At 45.0% G+C, this 22,294-nt stretch overlaps 1 protein-coding gene across 2 annotated transcripts in view; it reads left to right on the top strand.

The window, feature by feature from the left end:
* The window catches only part of PLXNA4 (plexin A4), a 525,881-nt gene that overhangs the window by 276,172 nt on the left and 227,415 nt on the right, over positions 1-22,294 (top strand). For both annotated transcript variants that reach the window (XM_087873566.1, XM_087873567.1), the window contains exon 4: positions 5,464-5,595. In XM_087873566.1, the coding sequence (XP_087729692.1) occupies positions 5,464-5,595 (132 nt within the window). The remainder of the gene's footprint in view (positions 1-5,463; positions 5,596-22,294) is intronic.

Raw genomic sequence — 22,294 nt, forward strand, 5'->3', positions numbered from 1 at the left:
CTGGTGTCACGTATGCCATAGGTTCGCCATCACGGACCTATACCATTTCAGATAAGTGACTGTCTAGGCCACGGGTGTCAAACACAAGGATCTGGCCTGCAATGTGATCGGATCTGGTTTGCGGGACCATCCTGGAAAATGTAAGGGGCTGGCCCACATTTCTTTCGGCCCAGTCTACCCAATACGAAGAGGAAACATGTCAGCAATTTGGGGAGTGGCATCAAACTGACCACGCCCATCCAGTTGGCCACACCCACCCAGTCGGCCATGCCCGTCCCTGCCCCCCGTGAGGTCAACCACAGCCCTGATGCAGCCCTCAATGAAATTGAGTTTGACACCCCTGGTCTAGGCTCTTCTTAAAAACCTCCAGTGATGGAGTGCCCATCAGTGGTGGGATTCAGCCGGTTCAAACCGGTTCAGGCGAACCGGTAGTGGTGACCTGCGGATGCCGTCCTATTTAGCCACATTTTCTAAGCCGTGTGCATGTGTGCAAGCCGCACGTGCGAGCAAAGCTCATGCATGCTCACATTTTCGGTGCACGGCGAACCGGTGGTAAAATGATGTGAAACCCACCTCTGGCGCCCATTGTCCATTTTGAATACGTAGCGGAAAGAGGCAACTTGAAAGGTTCACAAAGTTGATGCTCTATGAAACACAACTGTGACCGAATCTGGATGTTCTGCTTCGGATACCACAAAGCCCCCTCCCAGAAGTTAGCAAGGAAAACAGGTTGGGAAGAGGTTGTGCAGTGTCCCAGACAATTCCGTGGAACCGACTGAAGCAATGCTTATGTGTCGTGTCCTGGATAGAAGGAAGTGGCGTTCCGAGTTCAGGAATTGCTTCGGAAGGGTGCAAATGATACCTTGCATTGTTAGACTTTGGGATTCTGTTAGGTGTTGACCCAGAAAATTCTCCTCTTTGCTCGCCCGAAAGATGCTTCTGCAAAAGGCAACTGGACTTCCTTGATTTTTTTTTCCTTGAAAAGGTTTCGCTTCTCATCTGAGAAGCTTTCTCCCGTTCTGACTGAAGAACGGAAGAAACTTCAGAACTGAACTGTCAGAAGAAGAAGAAGAAGAGGAAGAGGAAGAAGAAGAAGAAGAGGAAGAAGAAGAAGAAGAAGAAGAAGAAGAAGAAGAAGAAGAAGAAGAAGAAGAAGAAGAAGAAGAAGAAGAAGAAGAAGAAGAAGAAGAAGAAACTTCTCGGACGTCACTAAACAAACTGTTGTTACATCGAGGACAACCTGTCGATAGAGAAAGACACAAAAAATGACACTCAGGTTGCGCCGGGTAGCTAAATCCACCTTCAAGCTGGAGCCTCCAAATTTTGGAGGCAGCAATTTTAATCCGAGTCCCCAAGGACTCTCGGCTAGGTGCCTTGGGAGTTGTAGTTCTAACACATCTGGAGATCTGGGCTTGGGGACGTGTACCGTAATCAGGGTCAACAGCATTGACGGACCATTCACCTATAGCTTATTATCCTTCGCCTCCGGCAACAAAATATCCCGGGTCAACCTTGTTAGTCAATTAGCAGGGTCCTCTAACGAGAGAAAATATCTCATGTCACCCCGGCCGGTTCTCTCCTTGACAGAAAATCTGTGCAAACAAAGTGCAAAGCTTGGGTGGTGGGGGGGGAGGTCGTGATGAGCCGGGGGTCGATTAGGTGATTAACCGGAAAAAGCTCAGTCATTTCCAATAAGAGGAGGGGGGCGGCTTTAAAGGAAAACGGATGGGTCTCCCTAGGCCAAAGGAAGAGGGGAGGCGGGGGGGGGGTTGTTTTTCCCAGAACTGGAGCAGAGGTGTTGGATGGGGGGGAGGAGGGCGGGAGGGTCCAGAAAGACAAGATGGTACCTGGCAGCCTGCAATCAAAGCCCCTCTTCCCCCCCCCACTTTTTTTTAGAAGGGGCCAGTATTTTGATTTTATACAAAGCATCTTTTTCTTGTTCATCAGTCCTTGTTGACCTTGGCGTGGTTTTTACATTGATGATACTAGTTGACACTAGGATATCTGTCTGTCCTTCAATCCATCCATCCATCCATTATCTATCTATCTATCTATCTATCTATCTATCTATCTATCTATCTATCTATCTATCTATCTTCTATTATCTCTTTCTATCACTATCTATCTATCCATCCATCTATCCACTATCTATCTATCTATCTGTCTGTCTGTCTGTCTGTCTGTCTGTCTGTCTGTCTGTCTTCTATCATCTCTTTCTATCACTATCTATTTATCTATCCATCTATTCATTATCTATCTATCTACCTATCTGTCTGTCTGTCTGTGTCTGTCTGTCTTCTATCATCTCTTTCTATCTCTATCTATCTATCTATCTATCTATCTATCTATCTATCTTCTATTATCTCTTTCTATCACTATCTATCTATCCATCCATCTATCCATTATCTATCTATCTATCTATCTATCTATCTATCTATCTGTCTGTCTGTCTGTCTGTCTGTCTGTCTTCTATCATCTCTTTCTATCACTATCTATCTATCTATCCATCCATCTATCCATTATCTATCTATCTATCTATCTATCTATCTATCTATCTATCTATCTATCTATCTATCTGTCTGTCTTCTATCATCTTTTTCTATCTCTATCTATCTATCTATCTATCTATCTATCTATCTTCTATCATCTCTTTCTATCACTATCTATCTGTCTATCTAGCCATCCATCCATCCATTATCTATCTATCTATCTATCTATCTATCTATCTATCTATCTATCTATCTACCTCTATCTATCTATCGATCTATCGATCTATCGATCTATCGATCTATCGATCTATCATCTCTTTCTATCACTATCTATCTATCCATCCATCCATCTATCCATTATCTATCTGTCTGTCTGTCTTCTATCATCTCTTTCTATATCTATCTATCTATCTATCTATCTATCTATCTATCTATTTATCTATCTATCCATCTATCCATTATCTATCTATCTATCTCTATCTATCTCTATCTATTTATCTATCTTCTATCATCTCTTTCTATCACTATCTATCTGTCTATCTATCTATCTATCTATCTATCTATCTATCTATCTATCTATCTATCCATCTATCCATCCATCTATCCATCCATCCATCCATTATCTATCTATCTACCTACCTACCTACCTACCTATCTCTCTCTCTCTTCTGGTCTACAGAAAGTCTGAAAGTATAAATCTTCCGCTGTCTTCTTTACAGTCTGAGGGAGGGGATCCTTTCTGAGTCTCTTCCTCCACCCATTATGCAGCTGAGGGCTTTGCCCTCCCTTATCTCACCATTCCCTATGCAGCATCTCCGCCTCTCCCCCTCCCAAGGTCATCCTCACATATTATACTGCAAAATGCCTCTGCTAAGAGAGCCAAGCAGGCCTATTATACATCTGTTGTTGCCCCTGTGTAGAACGATAGCAGCAAAGCAAGCAGTAATTTTAGGGAGGAAAATTGAAAGTCAGATCTCGAACACAGCCTGAAGCTGTGTCTTATTAGCAGAGTCTTTCTGAACTTTGGTTCCAACCTTAATTAGTTTTTCTGGTTTGTTGGGAAAGCAAAAATCAAGTCCTTGGCTTGTAGAAAATACGGAATCTATTTTACCCTAAAGTACATTCGTTCCTTGGTCTTCATGTCTTCGCTGGAAGGGAAGCACTATAGTCCTCAAGTTATGACCACAGTTGATACCAGAATTTTGGTTGTTAAGCAAGGTGGTTGTTCAGTGAGTCACACCCAATTTTATGATCCTTTTTTTTTGGGCCACAGTGGTTAAAAGAATCACTGCCGTTAAATGAATCATGTGGTCATTATATGAATCTTTCTATAATATGCTAATCTCGATTGTTAACCACAATTCCAGGCAGTCCTTGCTTAAGGACAGTCGTTGGGATTGGCAACTCGGTCCCTAAGTGACACAGGAATAAAAGAGCGACATCATACAACAGATTGCTGATTTATGACAGCAAATCTGGCACTTCTGGTTACTGTCTTTAAGTGAAACCTGCATGGATGTTAATGGCACACGGTGCGGTCACTATTTGCAACCGTCGTGAATACATGCTGGTTGCCAAGCGCCCCAATTTTTGATCCCGTGATCGTGGGGCTTCCAGGACGTTTGTTAAGTCACTTTTTTGAATGCTGTTGTAACTTCGGTCACTAAACAAACGGTTGTAAGTCGAGAACTAGCTGTATACATGAAGCTGAAAACACTGTGATTGTGGTTTCTACTTAGATTTCGCTTCTGGACTTTGTGCTCAAGACAATAAAAAATAAATAAAAATGGAATCTTGACTTTGGGTTTTGCTGATTAGATGACTCTGTTATTATAGTCATGACTAATACTTGTTATGTTGATAAAGTAAAAAGTTGAGACTGTAATTTTATTCTTTTAACTTTACTGTGCTGAAAAAAGAGCTTGAAGTCAATGCTTTTTTTCATCCCTTTCTCCTACATTTCCGTCTTCTTCTTCTTCTTCTTCTTCTTCTTCTTCTTCTTCTTCTTCTTCTTCTTCTTCTTCTCCTTCTCCTTCTCCTTCTCCTTCTCCTTCTCCTTCTCCTTCTCCTCTTCTTCCTCCTCGACCATCTTCTTCTCCCTCTCCTTCTGTTACCTCTCCTCTTCCCTTTCCCCTTCCCTTCTTCTCCTTCTCCTTCTCCTTCTCATCCTCCTCCCCCTTTCCTCCTTCTCCTCCCTCTTCTCCTCCTCCCCCTCCCTCTCCTTCTTCTGCTGCTTCTCCTCTTCCTCCTCCCTTTCCCTTTCCCTCTCCCTTCTTCTCCTTCTGCTCCTTCCTCTTCCTCTTCTTCCTCTCCTCCTCCCCTCCCCTCTCCTTCTTCTCCTTCTCCTTCTCCTTCTTCTCCTTCTCCTTCTCCTCCTCTTCCTCCTCCTCCATCTTCTTCTCCTCCCTCTCCTTCTTCTGTTACCTCTCCTCCTCCCTTTCCCTTTCCCTTCTTCTCCTTCTCCTTCTCCTCCTCCTTTCCTCCTTCTCCTCCATCTCCTCCTCCTCCATCTTCTTCTCCTCCCCTTCCTCTCCTTCTGCTATCACTCGTCCTCCCTTTCCCTCTCCCTTCTTCTCCCTCCTTCTCCTTCTCCTTCTTCTCCTCATCCCCCTTTCCTCCTCCTCCTCCTCCCTTTCCTCCCTCTTCTTCTCCTCCCCCTCCCTCTCCTTCTTCTACTGCTTCTCCTCTTCTTCCTCCTTTTCCCTCTCCCTTCTTCTCCTTCTGCTCCTTCCTCTTCCTCTTCTTCCTCTCCTCCTCCCCTCCCCTTCTTCTCCTTCTGCTGCTTTTCCTCCTCCTCCTTCTCCTCCTCCTCCCTCTGCCATATCTGTCATCGCTTGGCTTTACTAAACTTATTTTCATATTGTATTGTATATCATGACAAATTTGAAAAAAAACACCGAGAAGAAAATAGTGTGATTTTCCAGAGACTTCCTTGAACTCATTCCTTGGTTGTTGTTTTTTTTTGCCTTTCCAGATCCGCATCGATGGTCCCATCAAAGGAGCTTTGGAGTATGAAATAGTCCAAGTGACCGATTCGGGACCGATCCTGAGGGATATGGCTTTTTCGGTGGATCACAAGCATCTGTACATCATGTCGGAGAAACAGGTGAGCTTCTCCAGCTTTTTCTGATCTGGTTTCATTCGAGAGACCGAGACTGATGTTGGTTGAGTTTGGCTTCTTAAACGAAGAGAACCTGGTCTTGTCGGGGTGTGGGGAGACAGCAGACGAGTCTCACACAGGTAGTCCTCGACTTATGACCACAAGGGAGCCCAAAATTTCTGTTAAGTGAGACATTCGTTAAGTGTGTCTTGCCCCTATTTTACGACCTTTCTTACCTCAGTTGTTAAGGGAATCCTTGCAAGTGATAAGTTAGTAACCGGATTGTTCAGTGAATCTGGCTTCTCCGCTGACTTTGGTGGTCAAAAGATCGCAAAAACGTGACTCCAGGGACGCCGCAACCAGAGTGGGGTTGTGGGGAGGAGGAGGAGGAGGAGGAGGAGGAGGACGACGACGATGATGGGGTCCTTGGTGCTCCCTGAGCTTGGTAGTTTTCTTGCAGATGTTTCATGATCCAACTAGATAATGTCATCAGTACTAGAAGGGAATGAGGTTTGTGGAGAGGAGGAGGATGAGGACGAGGACGAAGAGGAGAAGGAGGAAGAGGACAATGACAATGACTCTGGGGTCTTTGGCATTGAGTTTGGTGGTTTTCTTGCAGACGTTTCATGACCCAACTAGGTAACTTTGTCAGTGCTAGAAGGGAATGGGATTTGTGGAGAGGAGGTGGAGGAGGAGGAAGAAGAAGAGGAGGAGGAGAAGGAGGAGTGTGAGGTCATCAGTGTTCTCTGAGCTTGGTGGCTTTCTTGCAGACACTTCATGACTAAGTAACGTCACCAATGCTAGAAGGGAATATGGTCTGAGAAGTGGAGGAGGAGGAGGAGGAAGAGAACGGGAAGAGGAAAAGCCATAGGAAGTAGAAGAGAGTAGGAGAAGGAATGAAAGGGAAGAAGGAGGAGAAAGAGAAGTATAAAGAGAAGGAGAAGAACTGTGGGGTCCTTGGTGGTCTCTGACCTTGGTTGTTTTCTTGCAGTTGTTTCATGACCCAACTAGGGAACATCATCAGTGCTAGGAGGAAGTGAGGATTGCTGTCTGTTTATATACAAGTGGCTTGCTCTATCAGTACGGGTGGGGGTAATGTTTTCTCCATGGTAGTTGGCTCTTGTTGTCTGCATTTTTTTTTTAATTTGATTTATATGCCGCCCTTCTCCAGAGACTCAGGGCGGCTTACAATGCGCTAAGCAATAGCCTTCATCCTTTTGTATATTTATACAAAGTCAGCTTATTGCCCCCACAACTGGGTCCTCAATTTACCTACCTTAGAAAGGATGGAAGGCTGAGTCAACCTTGAGCCTTGGCGAGATTCGAACCTGCAGTAATTGCAGGCAGCTGGTCTTAATAACCAGCTTAATAACAGGGTGCCTTAGACCACTGTACTACCAAGGCTCTTGATTATTTGTCTGGTATTAATCCCTGCTTATCTGGGTGACCCAGCTAGAAAATATCTTCAACGTTTAGAAGGGAGTAGAGTTTGCTTTCTGTTTATATATAAATGGCTTGTCCCGTCAGTGTGGGTGGGATTGTTCCCCCCCTCCCAGATAATTCCTTGATTGGGATCTTGTTTATTGCTTGATTGTTTGTCTGGTGTTAATCCCTGCTTATCTATGTGTTGACTACAGGCAAGCACCTATTCCGGTCTTTTTGCTTCCTTTTGAGTTTAGCTGGGCTGGGGAATTCTGGGAGTCGTAGTCCATCCATCTGAAAGTTGCCAAGGTTGAGAAGCATTGCTTTAGACCAGGGTGGATAAAAATCAATGATTTTTTTTAAAAAATCAAAAAAAAAAATCAGATTTTTTTGATTTAAATCGGATTTTTTTTTATTTTTATCGAATTTATTTTAATAAAAAACTTTTGGGGTAATAATCTATCGTAAGATAGTTTTCTATTTAAGATACATAAATAATTTAGCTTATTCAGCATGAAATGGAGCTGAGTTATGTAGCATGAGGCTGTATATTCTGCAACACTGGGACTATCGGTGAGTCAACAGTGGGTCAAAGGAGGAGCAGAGATGACAGTTGCTGTTTAGAAATTACGATTTAAATCGAGTTGATTTAAATCAAGCCTTTTTACTAGTGATTTAAATCATGATTTAAATCGTGATTTAAATCAACTCGATTTAAATCAAATCCACCCTGCTTTAGACACATTTTATTTCAAGGTTCATCCAAGGAAAATGGGACAAAAATTATCTCGCGTTCTACCCCAATACCCCCCCCCCGCTCAATCCGTCGCACCCTTCTCCTTTCTTAAATAACACCGGCAGCCCCTTTCCTGCCCTCCCATCCCCAGTCTTCGCTTTTGACCCTTAACCGGATTTGGCAGTGGCAAATTGCCAGGGGCTTCCCCCTCCCGCTTAGGAAAATGTGGAACTGATTGCTTGGCTGACCCCGTTTGACCCCCCTGAATTTGGAGTGCAACCTGGCGCCTCGGAATAATAAACTCATATAATTACCCGAGGAAAACCACTTGTGATGGAGTTGGGTGTGGAGGGACGAATCGATTGGAAACAGCGGTCGGCCGGTCGCCTTTGAGATCAGCTCGAGATCGGCCTTGCATGGAGGAGGCTAATGAGATCGGCCTGCTTGGTTATTCTCCCCGTCCACCTTTTTTCTCTCTCCGAACGCTGGAATTTTGCTTCCCCTAAAGATCAAAAACATCTTGGGGCTCGGACGAAGTGACGGGGTTGCAGGTTTTTGAACCAAAGTCTTTGTGTTTGTTCGTCCTTATTCCACAATAGTGGGACAGACAGATGCAGGAGGACTGGGGGAGGTTTTCATATTTTAGATGCAGCTTTGGTATCAAGGGCTCGTCTTGTCGTCTTGTCCAGAAATCAAAGTCTCCTTTTATGCAAAGAGCTGAGCGAAGGTATGAAGCCAAGGAGAGAATTTGTAACTGCGTTTTGTTGAATGAATGGCAGGCGGTTCGTAGGATTGTAGAATGGGATGGAAGCTGCATAGTCACCTTAGAGGGCAGGAGAATAAAAATTCAAGAAAAGGAAGGGAGGGAAGGAGGAAGGGAGGGAGGGAGGGAGGGGAAGGAAGGAGGCAAAAGGAAGGAATGAAGAGGGAGAAAGGAAGAAAGAAAGAAAGAAAGAAAGAAAGAAAGAAAGAAAGAAAGAGGGGGGGAGAGAAAGAGAGACAGGAAGGAGAGAGAAGGAAGGAAGGAAGAGGGAGAAAGGAAGGAGGAAGAGACAAGAAGGAAGGAAGGAAGGAAAAAAGAAAGAAAAGAAAGAAAGAGAGAGAGAGAGACAGGAAGGAAGGAGAGAGAAGGAAGGAAAGAAGAAAAAGGGAGAAAGGAAGGAAGGAGGGAGAGGAAGGAGGGAAGGAAGGAAGGAAAGAAGAAAGAAAGAAAAAGAAAGAAAGGAAAGAAAGAAAGAAAGAAAGAAAGAAAGAAAGAAAGAAAGAAAGAAAGAAAGAAAGAAAAAAGAAAAAGGCAGGAAGGAAAGATAGGGAAGGAAGGAAGGAAGGAAGGAAGGAAGGAAGGAAGGAAGGCTAGAGAAGGAGAGGAAAGACAGGTAGGCAGAAAGGAAGGAAGGAAGGAAAGAATCATATTGTCCTCAACATATGACCACAATTAACCCAATTTTATGAACTTTTTTGCCATGGTTATTAAGTGAATGATGTTGGAGATGGAGAGGCAGAGTCTGGAGGTGGAGTTAAGAGAGGAACCAGCCTGGACTCATTACATTCCCACAAGTGGTCCAAATCCTATCCCTCCTGAATTCGGTGATAAGAGCACCAATTTAGTGGCTGCTGTTAATTGACTCGATTCTTGTTCATAGGCGCCGGGAGCTACAAATCAGCTTAAGTGGAACTTAATGCGTGGAACGGATTCTTCGCGCCTGACAGTTGCTAAGTGAATCAGAGAGTCGTTAAGCAAGAGAGTCATTACTTTGCTTGTCGGAAGCTGGCTGGGAAGTTTGCAAATGGCAGTCACGTGACTGTGGGACACTGCCACTGTGAGAGAGGCCGGTTGCCAAGCGCCCAAATTTTAATCACGTGATGGTGGGGATGCTGCAACGGTCATAAGTGCAAGAACTGGTTGTAAGTCCCCTTTTTTTTGCAACTTCGAATAGTCACTAAATGAATAGCTGTCAATCAAGGGCGACCTCTATATTGGTTGGGTATGAGCACTGCAAAATATTCAGGGCTAAATGAATGATTTTTCAGATCACTGGCCTTGGGTTCCTACGTGGTACTAAGCCACAAAGAAAACATACATTACTATTGCTATCATCGTCTGCCAACTCGGTTTGTGGGTTCACCCCAGAGCAGCACGGAAAAAAAAGACTCCTGTAATTTCCCCCCGACCCTTTTCAATCAATTGAATGAAAGAGAAATGGCTTTTGATGTTTCTTGCCAAAAAGAAAAAGAAAGCCAGAAAAATCTTTGGGTCTGGAATGAGCATTCGTCACTTCTATTTAGTTATGAGATGGCAAATTGTACGGAAACGTCTGGGGGGCGGGTGGGGGGGCTCACAGAAGCCAAGAGGTCTGGGGTTGCGAGCGACATCTTTGTTAATCTAACATCATTTTATTGCAAGGTTTACAAAGTGATACAGAGAAAACAATGTACAGAAACCGGTAATGGGGACATGTCCAACAAATTAAAAGAGAGCCCAGTTTCGGGTAGTGGAGAAGGTGCTGGGTTAGAAACCAGGAGACAGTGAGTTCTAGTTCTAGTCCCCGTCTTAGGCATGAAAGCCAGCTGTGTAACTTTGGGCCAATCACCAGGAGATGGTGAGTTCTAGTCCTGCTTTAGGCATGAAAGCCAGCTAGATAACTTTGGGCCAATCACCAGGAGCTAGTGAGTTCTAGTTCCGCTTTAGGCATGAATGCCTTAACTGGTGACTTTGGGCCAATCACCAGGAGATGGTAAGTTCTAGTACCTCCTTAGCCATGAAAGCCGGTTGGTGACTTTGGGCCAATCACCAGAAGATGGTGAGTTCTAGTCCAGCCTTAGGCATGAAAGTCAGCTGTGTAACTTTGGGCCAATCACCAGGAGACGGTGAGTTCTAGTCCTGCCTTAAGCATGAAAACCTAAACTGGTGATTTTGGGCCAATTACCAGCAGATCATAAGATCATATGTCACTTGTTTCAGTGCTGTCGTAACTTCAAACGGTCACTCAACGAACCATTGTAGTAATTAATAAGAGCCTGTAGTACAGTGGACTAAAGCACTGTTATTACCAGATTAACATCAGCTGTCTGCAATTAAAGTAAGATCGAATCTCGCCAGGCTCAAGGTTGACTCAGCCTTCCATCCTTTCTAAGGTAGGTGAAATGAGGACCCAGTTTGTGGGGGCAATAAGTTGACTTTGTACAAATATACAAAAGTATGAAGGCTATTGCTTAACGCATTGTAAGCGGCCCTGAGTCTCCGGAGAAGGGTGGCATATAAATTAAAGCAAAAAAAAAAAAAAATTAGGATGAATGAATTAATCGAGGATGATATGTACTTGAAACGAAAGCTCCACGTGTTGGACTTCAACCCGATTCATTCCAGTCTTGCAACACAAACTGTGGATAGGATCAGGCTGTTGTAAGTGTCTCAGGTTTGGACTGCGCCCAGCGGCATGCTCAGGGGAAGAAGAAGGCAAAGTCAGCAGATGCTGGCCCACCACTCCACACTCCATTATCTTAATGCATCCCCAAATGGACTTGGAAACTCAAGAGCTGCTGTTTGGAGATTAGAGCGACTGAGGTCATAGAATTAAAATTGCAACTGGGTCTCCTTTCTCAGCCATCCAGGGCTGTGGGGGTGCGTGTGTGGGACGGGGACAGAACAATGAGTTTCCATCCGTTGCTTCTTCTCCTGCCTTTTGGCGCTTTGGAGGATTGAACCTCCCTTCTTTGTGGCAGCCCCTTAGATATTGGACTTCTGCTATCTCATGTCAGCCCTAGTCCTTCTTCTCAGACCAATGGAGAAGTGGCCACTCAGGAGGAGATCTTCCAATCAAAGTCACCTTGACGGGGGAGAAATCTTGAAAATTTAATGCTTCTCTCTAACTATCGACTCTTCTGGGCATCCGAGCACGGTTTCTGCAGAAGTTGTCAATATGTGCCTGACATCTGAGCAGATAAAGTAGCCGGCTACTAAAACTCTCCAGAGTGATTCCTGCTGCTTTTTCAACTTTTTTTCTCCCCCTTCGACTCAAATCCACCAAATGGAAGAGAGACGGGGATCAAAGAAGTTCAAAAGGAGACCCGTTTTCCCTCGTGTGGCTTATTGACGGCGCCTTAAAGATGAGAGACACACAGAGAGAGAGGTCCACAAGCCAAATCCATTTTCTGCTGGTACATTGTTGTTGTTGTTGTTGATATAACGCAAGCAGCCCAAATCACTCCTCGGACTCCTCGGACTCCTCAACCGAAGAGCTAAAAAGGACCTCATTCGGTTCTTCCAAAACCTTCCCTCACCCCAGGTTCAGAAGTAACCCCCTGGAGTGCTTTTTTTCAATATAGGTAGTTCTCGATTTACAACAGTTCATTTACTGACCATTCAAAATTACGAGTCACTGAGAAAAGTGACTTAGGACGTTTTGCACACCTAACGACCATTACAGCATCTCCGTGGTCGTGTGATCAAAATTCAGACACTCGGCAACTGACTCACCGTTGGAGAATAGCTTGACTGCCTCTTCTTTGGGGCAGCCCCTGAGATATTGGAAGACTGCTATCATGTCTCCCCTAGTCCTTCTTTTCATTAAACTAGACATACCCAGTTCCTGCAACCGTTCTTCATATGTTTTAGCCTCCAGTCCCCTCATCCTCTTGGTTGCTCTTCTCTGCACCCTTTCTAGAGTCTCCGCATCTTTTTTACATCGTGGTGACCAAAACTGAATGCAGGATTCCAAGTGTGGCCTTACCAAGGCCTTATAAAGTGGTATCAACACTTCACGTGATCTTGATTCTGTCCCTCTGTTTATGAAGCCTAGAACTGCGTTGGCTTTTTTGGCAGTTGCAAATACGGCTGGCTCCTATTTAAATGATTGTTGAGAAGTCTATAAGGGGGAAAGAAAGGGAAGTAGCAAGAAGGATAGGCTCAGCTACGCGGGTGATCAGGGCACGCTTGGGAGACCTGAAGGTTGAACATAGACTAACAGAAGGGACCCTGGAGGTCTTCTAGCCCAACCCCCTGCTTAGGCAAGAAACCAGGAGTGAAATGCTCCCGGTTCGGACTGGATCGGCTGATCCAGTAGCGATGGCGGTGAGTGGTTCGGAGAACCGGTAGCAAAAATCCCTGCTCCCCCTCCCCCCGCCCATGCCCACCCAATCATCCGGTCGCCTGCTTGCTGCTTCTTTTTAAAAATGCTTTTAAAAGGTAAAAAAAAAGGCTCTGACGATCCCAGCTGAGCCCTTTTTTTTTTTTTTACAACCTATTCAAACCGGTAGGAATCCGATTCAGATTTCACCATGGCAAGAAACCCTATAGCATTTCAGACAAATGGCTGTCCAATCTCTTCTTAAAAACTTCCAGCATTGGAGCAGCCACAATTTCTGGAGGCAAGTTGTTCCACTGGTTAATTGTTCTCACTGTCAGGAAATTTCTCCTTAGTTCTAAGTTGCTTCTCTCCTTGATTAGTTTCCACCCGTTGCTTCTTGTCCTGCCTTTGGGTGCTTTGGAGAACAGCTTGACTCCCTCTTCTTTTGGGGCAACCCCTGAGATATTGGAACGCTGCTATCCTGCTATCAACATGAAGGCCATAAGGGAAAAATAGGCAATTTATGGCAGACAGGCCAACGGCAAGTGGCTAGGATTCTTGGCTAACCGTCAGCGACCTATGGGAGGAGCCTTTTAGTTTTGCCTTCCATAAAAACGAGATGAATAGGAAGCAAAATGCCATTCAGTTGTCTTGGGGGGTGGGGGGGCTGCCTGCTTCCCCCTTGCTCTAATGGACATGTTGGCATGACTTAAAATGTGGCGATCAAAAGTCCCCGAGCATTAATTTTTCATCCAGCAGTAAAAGGAGAGCAGGTAAATGGTGTAATATACGTCTCTGCGCCGTTAGAAAGAGGTTCTCCGTCTCTCCTTGCCAAGGGAGGCAGCTATACAATTCTCGCCACGCGTCCCTCCGTGCCATCATAAAAACCGTCATAAAAGCTTTCCTCTCGTTAATTACACTCCTTTAACCTAACATGAGATCCAAGCTTCCTTTCTTTGCGAACGGAGTTCCATTTTTTTTTTTTAATCGATGCCCATTACCAGATCCCCTTGGATGGAGCCTTGTAGCCCTTCGTCTAATTAATGGGGGAGGCTAATTTTGTAGTTTAGAGAACACTTTGGTGCTTCTAAGTAGGCATTAATGAGAGCACGCCTGCCCTTCCTTCCTCCTTCTTTTTTTTTTTTTTTGGATCCTGGTTTGCAGCTGCGAGGAGACTGTGCAGGTCGGCAGTTCAGCGGTTCGAATCCCTGGTGCCGTGTAATGGGGTGAGCTCCCGTGACTTGTCCCAGCTTCTGCCAACCTAGCAGTTTGAAAGCACGTAAAAAAAATGCAAGTAGAAAAATAGGAACCACCTTTGGTGGGAAGGGAACAGCATTTCCATGCGCCTTTGGCATTGAGTCATGCCGGCCACATGACCACGGAGACGTCTTTGGACAGCGCTGGCTTTTCAGCTTTGAAGCGGAGATGAGCACTGCCCCCTAGAGTCAGGCACGACTAGCACATATATGCGAGGGGAACCTTTACCTTTTTATCAGAGGTAGACTTCACATAATTTCGGTTCGCCCAGCACCAAAAATGTAAGCGTTCGTGCGCACGACTTCCGCACATGCATGCGACCTTCTATGCATGCTCTTTGCTCGCACATGCAGCTTGCATGCATGCGCACGGCTTAAAAAAACGTGGCTAAATAGGATGGCATAGCGCCGGGGCGGTTCAAGTCTGGGAAAATTGCATTGGTGCAATCTTATAATAAATGTAGCAATGTAGCACTCATGGGGTCTTATTCAAGTTAAGGTGAGGGATGTCTTAGGAATGTCTAGTGAATTCACCGAGCCATAATGTAGGTGTCAAGTTTCCGAAAGATGCCCTAATTAATTCATGGGCTATGATCCAAACTTCAAAGGAAATATAGTCATTTATTAGGAGCAACATTCCGGCAATACTGAGATGCAGTTAGGACTGATCCTGCGTAGATTTACGTTCCCCTATGACCCTGTCTCTCCCCTCCTCTCTGGCCATGTCATAAATCACATTCTCCAATTAACCACTTTGGCTGGCTGTGAAACCTAACACCCTCCTTCCGATTGCGGTCAGAAAGAATGTATGGAATTCACTTCAGTTCTCCCTCCTTCCTGCTCATGGCAACTTGAAAGCTTTGCAAGTTGACGCTAGGAGCATTGGTCCTGGCTTAGCAAACCCAGAAGACTAATAGGGCTGGAAGAGACCTTGGAGGTTTTTCTAATCCAACCCCTGCTCAAGCTGGAGATCCTATATATCCGTGATGGCGAACCTATGGCACGCGTGCCACAAGTGGCACACGGAGCCGTATCGGTGGGCACGTGAGCTCAGCTCCGCCAGCTGATTTTCGGGCCTTCTGGGCCCAACAGAAGTTGGCAAATGGGCCATTTCCAGCCTCTGGATGGCCTCCGGGGGGGTGGGGAAGGCCGTTTTCACCCTCCCCAGGCTCCTAGAAAGGCTCTGGAGCCTGGGAAGAGCGAAAAACAGGCCTACTAGGCCCACCTTGCCATCTTGTGCCAAAAGTAGAGGGAGCCAAGAGTGGGGGTCACGTGCACATGTGTGTGGGACATTGAATTATGGGTGTGGATACACACACGCACGACCCCCCCCGGCTACCCCACTTTTGGCATGCGATGGCAAAAAGGTTAGCCGTCACTGCTATATATCATTCCAAGCAAAGGGTTGTCCAATCTCTTCTTGAAGACCTCCCGTGATGGAGCACCCACACCTTCTGGAGGCAAGTCGTTCCACTGATCAATTGTTCTAACTTTCAGGAAAGTTCTCCTTGATTAGTTTCCATCCGTTGCTTCTTCTCCTGGTGGTGGAGGAGAAGAAGGAGGAGGAGGAGGAAGATGGCAATGACTGTGGGGTCCTTGGTGCTCTGTGAGCATGGTTGTTTCCTTGCAGATGTTTCGTTACCCAAACTGGGTAACATCAACAGGGCTAGAAGAGAGTGGGGTTTGTGGGGTAGGGGACGAGGAGGAGGAGGAGGAGGAGGAGGAGGAGGAGGAGGAGGAGGAGGAGGAGGAGGAGGAGGAGGAGAGGACTGTGAGCTCCTTGGTGCTCTGTGAGCATTTTTGTTTCCTTGCAGATGTTTCATTACCCAAACTGGGTAACATCAACAGATGTTACCCAGAAGACAGTGGGGTTTGTGGGGTAGGGGACGAGGAGGAGGAGGAGGAGGAGGAGGAAGATGGCAATGACTGTGGGGTCCTTGGTGCTCTGTGAGCATTTTTGTTTCCTTGCAGATGTTTCATTACCCAAACTGGGTAACATCAACAGTGCTAGAAGAGAGTGGGGTTTGTGGGGTAGGGGACGAGGAGGAGGAGGAGGAGGAGGAGGAGGAGGAGGAGGAGGAGGAGGAGGAGGAGGAGGGGACTGGGAGCTCCTTGGTGCTCTGTGAGCATGGTGGTTTCCTTGCAGAAGTTTCATTACGCAAACTGGGTAACATCATCATCCTCATTATCATCACTAATGATTTCACTTCATTTAATGAAACATCTGCAAGAAAACAACCATATTCAGAGAGCACCAAGGATCCTCCCATCAGAAATTCTCTGGCCAGCTTTGAGGAGCGAAGCTGATTTCATTTGACAAGTCAGTGGGATGTGACTTATCAAACCTAATCGTTCAGTCAGATAGATTTGATCTGAATTATTGATTCCATTTGCAAAGAGGTGCAGTTCAAAAGGGAGATAACGGTCAATCTATCTAGTCCTCCCACGGCTTTCCAAAAGTTGTCAGCTCAAGCTCCTTCCGAAATATTCCTCTTTATTCTTTAACTTGCTTACTTCTAAGTTTCCATTCTTTGTTTTTGTCTATTTAGAGCAGGGGTCTCCAACCTTGGCAACTTTAAGACTTGTGGACTTCAACTTCCAGAATTCCTCTGGAAGCTTTGCTGGCTGAGAAATTCTGGGAGTTGAAGTCCGCAAGGGCTGAGGAATTCTGGGAGGTTTTTTTTATTTGATTTATATGCCGCCCTTCTCTGGAGACTCAGGGTGGCTTACAATGCGTTAAGCAATAGACTTCATCCTTTTGTATATTTTTACAAAGTCAGCTTATTGCCCCCACAAACCGGGTCCTCATTTTACCTACCTTAGAAAGGATGGAAGGCTGAGTCAACCTTGAGCCTGGTGAGATTCGATCTTACTAATTGCAGACAGCTGGAGTTAAATTACAATGCATGAGTTGAAGTCCACAAGGGCTGAGGAATTCTGGGAGTTGAAGTCCGCAATGGCTGAGGAATTCTGGGAGTTGAAGTCCACATGGGCTGAGGAATTCTGGGAGTTGAAGTCCACAAGGGCTGAGGAATTCTGGGAGATGAAGTCCACAAGGGCTGAGGAATTCTGGGAGTTGAAGTCCGCAATGGCTGAGGAATTCTGGGAGATGAAGTCCACACGGGCTGAGGAATTCTGGGAGTTGAAGTCCACAAGGGCTGAGGAATTCTGGAAGATGAAGTCCACAAGGGCTGAGGAATTCTGGAAGATGAAGTCCACAAGGGCTGAGGAATTCTGGGAGATGAAGTCCACATGGGCTGAGGAATTCTGGGAGTTGAAGTCCACAAGGGCTGAGGAATTCTGGAAGATGAAGTCCACAAGGGCTGAGGAATTCTGGAAGATGAAGTCCACAAGGGCTGAGGAATTCTGGGAGATGAAGTCCACATGGGCTGAGGAATTCTGGGAGTTGAAGTCCACAAGGGCTGAGGAATTCTGGGAGATGAAGTCCACATGGGCTGAGGAATTCTGGGAGTTGAAGTCCACACGGGCTGAGGAATTCTGGGAGTTGAAATCCACAAATCTTAAAGTTGCCAGGGTTGGAGACCCCTGATTTAGAGAATGAGTCCATATTTTTCTTTCTCATATTTTCATAAAGAAAAATATGTGGTCTCATATGGTTTGATGGATGGAGATCCAGGCCACATGGTGGATTTAGCATCATCTCTGCGCATTGTGCTTCCTGCTGTTCATGATTCATTTTTCCCCAAAAATTTTTACAATCCAAAAATGGTCAGTGAGAAAAACAAAACAAAGGGAAGATGCAAGGAAACCATGACTTGTGTTTGCACAGCATAACAGGTAGTCCTCGACTTATGACCACAATTGCGCCAAAAATGTATGTCACTAAATGAGACCTTTGTTCAATGAATTTTGCCCCGTTTTACGACTTTTCTTGCCAGGGTTGTTCAGTGAATCATTGCAGTCTTTTAAGTTAGGAACATGGTTGTTAAGTGAATCAGGCTTCCTCGTTGATTTTTGCTGGTCAGAAGGTCACTAAAGGGGATAAGTGACCCCGGGATACTTCGACCGTCATAAATATGAACCAGTTGCCAAGCTCAGAGAGCACCGAGGACCCCCGTTTTCAACCCAGAGCTACAAATATTCTCCTTTATTAATAACAACAGATGTACTTTGAAAATTGTTAGCCGTTTTAACCTTTTTTTTTTTGTCAACCAAACTTTTCAAACTTCCTTGTCTCATTGTCCCCTGGAAACAGAAGTGGTATTCAGCTGGTTCGCTCCAGTTTGGGCAAACTGGTAGCGGAGACTGCGTGTGGGCCCAGACGTAGTGCTGTCTTATTTAGCCACGTTTTTGAGGCCGGGTGCATGCATAGGAGGCACGCATGCATGCATGCAAGCAAAGCACATGTGTGGAAGGCCGGGCACATGCGTGGAAGGCACGCGCACGAAGTGAACATGCGGAAATCTGGGCGCATGTGCAGAAGGCGTGCGCGCAAAGCAAGTGCGTGCGGCGAACCGGTGGTAAGAATATGTAAAACCCATCCCTGCCTGGAAAGCAGTCCCTGTCTTCTGGGAATCCAGACTACATTCCGCTACACATTGTTAGCTATCTGCAATTCTTGGTGCGATGCCCGGACGTTTTATCAGCTGGGTGAAATTCACAAGATTTTAAACAACATAGAAACCTTCCCTGTTTCGCTAGTCCCGACGCCAAGAATCCTCCCTTCTGTTTACCTCCGTCTCCTGAAGAGAGCGCACGCTGGAAGCAGCGGCGCACAGAGCAAAATTAAGATGAAGGTGACTCCGTACCGCTTTCCAATATGATTTTATGAAGTTTATTTGGCCAGACATCACGTTGCTGAAAAGCTCCTGGGCATTGCCAGAAGATGATGGGACAAACGCACTCCAGGAATACAGAAGCAATTCCCACCCCAGATGCCATTGAGATAATAGGAACAAGAACCAATAATAGTAAGAATGCTGGGAACCACCATCTTGGTGCTTGCTTTATTCATGCCAGAAGCACCTACGAATAGAATAGAATAGAATAGAATAGAATAGAATAGAATAGAATAGAATAGAATAGAATAGAAAATACGGAGTGGAGTGGAGTGGAGTGGAGTGGAGTGGAATGGAATGGAATGGAATGGAATGTCGGGTAGGGTAGGGTAGGGTAGGGTAGGGTAGAATAGAATAGAATAGAATAGAATAGAATAGAATAGAATAGAATAGAATAGAATAGAATAGAATAGAATAGAATAGAATAGAATAGAATAGAATAGAAAATACGGAGTGGAGTGGAGTGGAATGGAATGGAATGTAGGGTAGGGTAGGTTAGGGTAGGTTAGGGTAGGGTAGGGTAGAGTAGAATAGAATAGAATAGAATAGAATAGAATAGAATAGAATAGAATAGAATAGAATAGAATAGAATAGAATAGAATAGAAAATACGGAGTGGAGTGGAATGGAATGGAATGGAATGTAGGGTAGGGTAGGGTAGGGTAGGGTAGGGTAGGGTAGGGTAGGGTAGGGTAGGGTAGGATAGAATAGAATAGAATAGAATAGAATAGAATAGAATAGAATAGAATAGAATAGAATAGAATAGAATAGAACAGAACAGAACAGAACAGAACAGAATAGAATAACAGAGTTGGAAGGGACCTTGGAGGTCTTCTAGTCCAAACCCCTGCTTAGGCAGGAAACCCTACACCACTTCAGACAAAGGGTTATCCAACCTCTTCTTAAAAACTTCCAGTGTTGGAGCATTCACAACTTCTGGAGGCAAGTGGTTCCACTGATTAATTGTTCTAACTGTCAGGAAACTTTTCCTTAGTTTTAAGTTTTATAACATTCAACAATGAGCAGAGAAAATAGATATCAAATAGGCTGTTGAAATAACAGGTAGTCCTCGACTTACGACCACAATTGGAGACGTAGCATTCTGCTCCTGTGCCAGCAAACCGTACATTAAAACAATCGCTTTCCCCAAGTTTCTAGTTCTCAACATCCAAGCTTATGACTTTTACAGCTACAACTTCCTTTGAGGAGATGAATGTGACGATGCTGCCACTGTAATTCTTGAGCACAATTCGATCTCGACGTTTTTCAGCCCAACATTTCCGCTGCAAAGCAAGACAGTTGTTAAATGAGTTTTGCCCTATTTTACAGCCTCTTTCTTGCCACTGTTGCTAAGTGAATCTCTGCCGTCGTTAAAAGAGTAACACAATAATTAAGCGAATCTGGCTTCCCTGTTGACTTTGCTTGTTGGAAGTTTGCAAAAGGGGATTACGTAACCCTGGGACATGAGACCATCATAAATATGAGTCATTTGCCAAGCATCTGAATTTTGATCGGGTGACCATGGGGATGCTGCCACGGTCATAAGTGTGAAAACTGGACGTAAGTCATTTTTTTCAGTGCCGTTGTAAAGACGGCCTACTGCTGTCTAACATCACATTTTTTAAAATCTGGGTGGCCAGTCCTTTGATTTTGAAGAGAAAGGACACAATCCAAAGTATTCAGGGGGAAAAAACACATGGAAGAGGAAACTTTTTCTTAAAACGTAAAATTTCTTAAGAGCCTGAATAGCTCAGCAGACTAATGCACTGTAATTTAACACCAGCTGTCTGCAATTAGTAAGTTTGAATCTCTCCAAGGCTCAAGGTCGACTCAGCCTTCCATCCTTCCTAAGGTAGGTAAATTGAGGACCCAGTTTGTGGGGGCAATAAGCTGACTTTGTATAAATATACAAAAGGATGAAGGCTATTGCTGAGCGCATTGTAAGCTGCCCTGAGTCTCCGGAGAAGGGCGGCATATAAATCAAATTAAAAAAAAAACAAACAAACAAAAAATACCAAAAAACAGAGGTGTCCGTCCAACCTTGGCAACTTTAAGACTTGTGGACTTTGACTCCCGGAATGTCACAGCCAACATGGCTGGCAGGGGAATTCTGGGAGTCGAAGTCCACATGTCTTAAAGTTGCAAAAGTTTGGACAACCCATGACTTAAAATGCCCTCACTTCTCAAAGGCAACACAATTGAAGCAATTAAACTTGCTTGTTGCGTGCTAGCTGTTACTTTCAGTACCAACATAGTGGACAGCTCCTGAGCAAAGAAAGTCATTGGAAGCCTTATTGATGTCCAACCTCCTGCTTGGTGGAGAGATCCGAATTTTGAACAGCTGACGAAAAAGTCGACTTCAAATTTTCCTTCTATGATTTCAGAACCAATAGGAGCATCTAAATTATACCTGAATTGTTAAGATGTTTTGTTTGTTTGTTTTATTAAATTTATATACCGCCCTACTCCCGAAGGACTCAGGGCGGTGAACAGGCACAGAATAAAATACATAAATACAAAAGTTAGAAACAATTTAAAACCAAATTAAATAATTTAGCCCAAGACCATTAAAAAACCCCATAATTTAAAACAAATTAAAATTTCAGTTTAAAAAATTGAAAAAGGGGAGATGTGCTGTATTGGATTAGGGGGGGGGTCAACGGAAACGGAGCTCGGGAGTCTGTTTTCATTGGCAGAGCGCTCGGGCTGCTACAGGCGCCCCCGACATGAGTGACATTGATCAGGCCACGCCCACTCTGGCCACACACACACACACACACACCATCCCCCCAAGGTCAAGCACAACCCTGATGTGGCCCTCAATGAAATCAACCCTGACCTAGTGGTTAGTGGTCTAATAAATGAAATCTGAGTCCACGGGAAGAGGGGTGGAGAAAGACTCTCAGAAAGGGTCCCTCCCCAGTTTGGGGAAGAGTAAAAGTGAGGGAGGGGAGGGGAGGGGTACTACTTGCAGGATTCTGTTATGTGACCTTACTCTAAAGATAGAACTGCCCGTAGTCCTAATAAAGGAGAAGATTTGAAGCTCCAGGTTGAAATGAGGGGATCTTGGCTGCTCTCTGAGCTTTGGTGATTTTCTGGCAGGCATTTCATGACCCCAAACTAGGTGACACCATCCTATCTAATTACAGCACCTAGTCAGCACCAGTGATGGTATTCAGCCGGTTCAGACCGAATCAGGCGAACTGGTAGCGGCACTCGCCGGTGAGCCCTAATGCAAACGGTTGTAACTATGAAAAAAGTCATAACTCACTTTTTTTTTAGTGCTGTTGTAACTTCGAATTGTCACTAAATGAACCGTTGTACGTTGAGTACTACCTGTAGGAAGAAATCAACATTGGCTTCTCCTCTGTGTAGACAATTTATTGATCCTGCTGTTTTTTCCCCGTCTGGGAATTTGGGGAGTTGC

Source organism: Pantherophis guttatus, chromosome 7, assembly GCF_059756535.1.
Source record: "Pantherophis guttatus breed Tessera chromosome 7, ASM5975653v1, whole genome shotgun sequence".
Classification (NCBI taxonomy): domain Eukaryota; kingdom Metazoa; phylum Chordata; class Lepidosauria; order Squamata; family Colubridae; genus Pantherophis; species Pantherophis guttatus.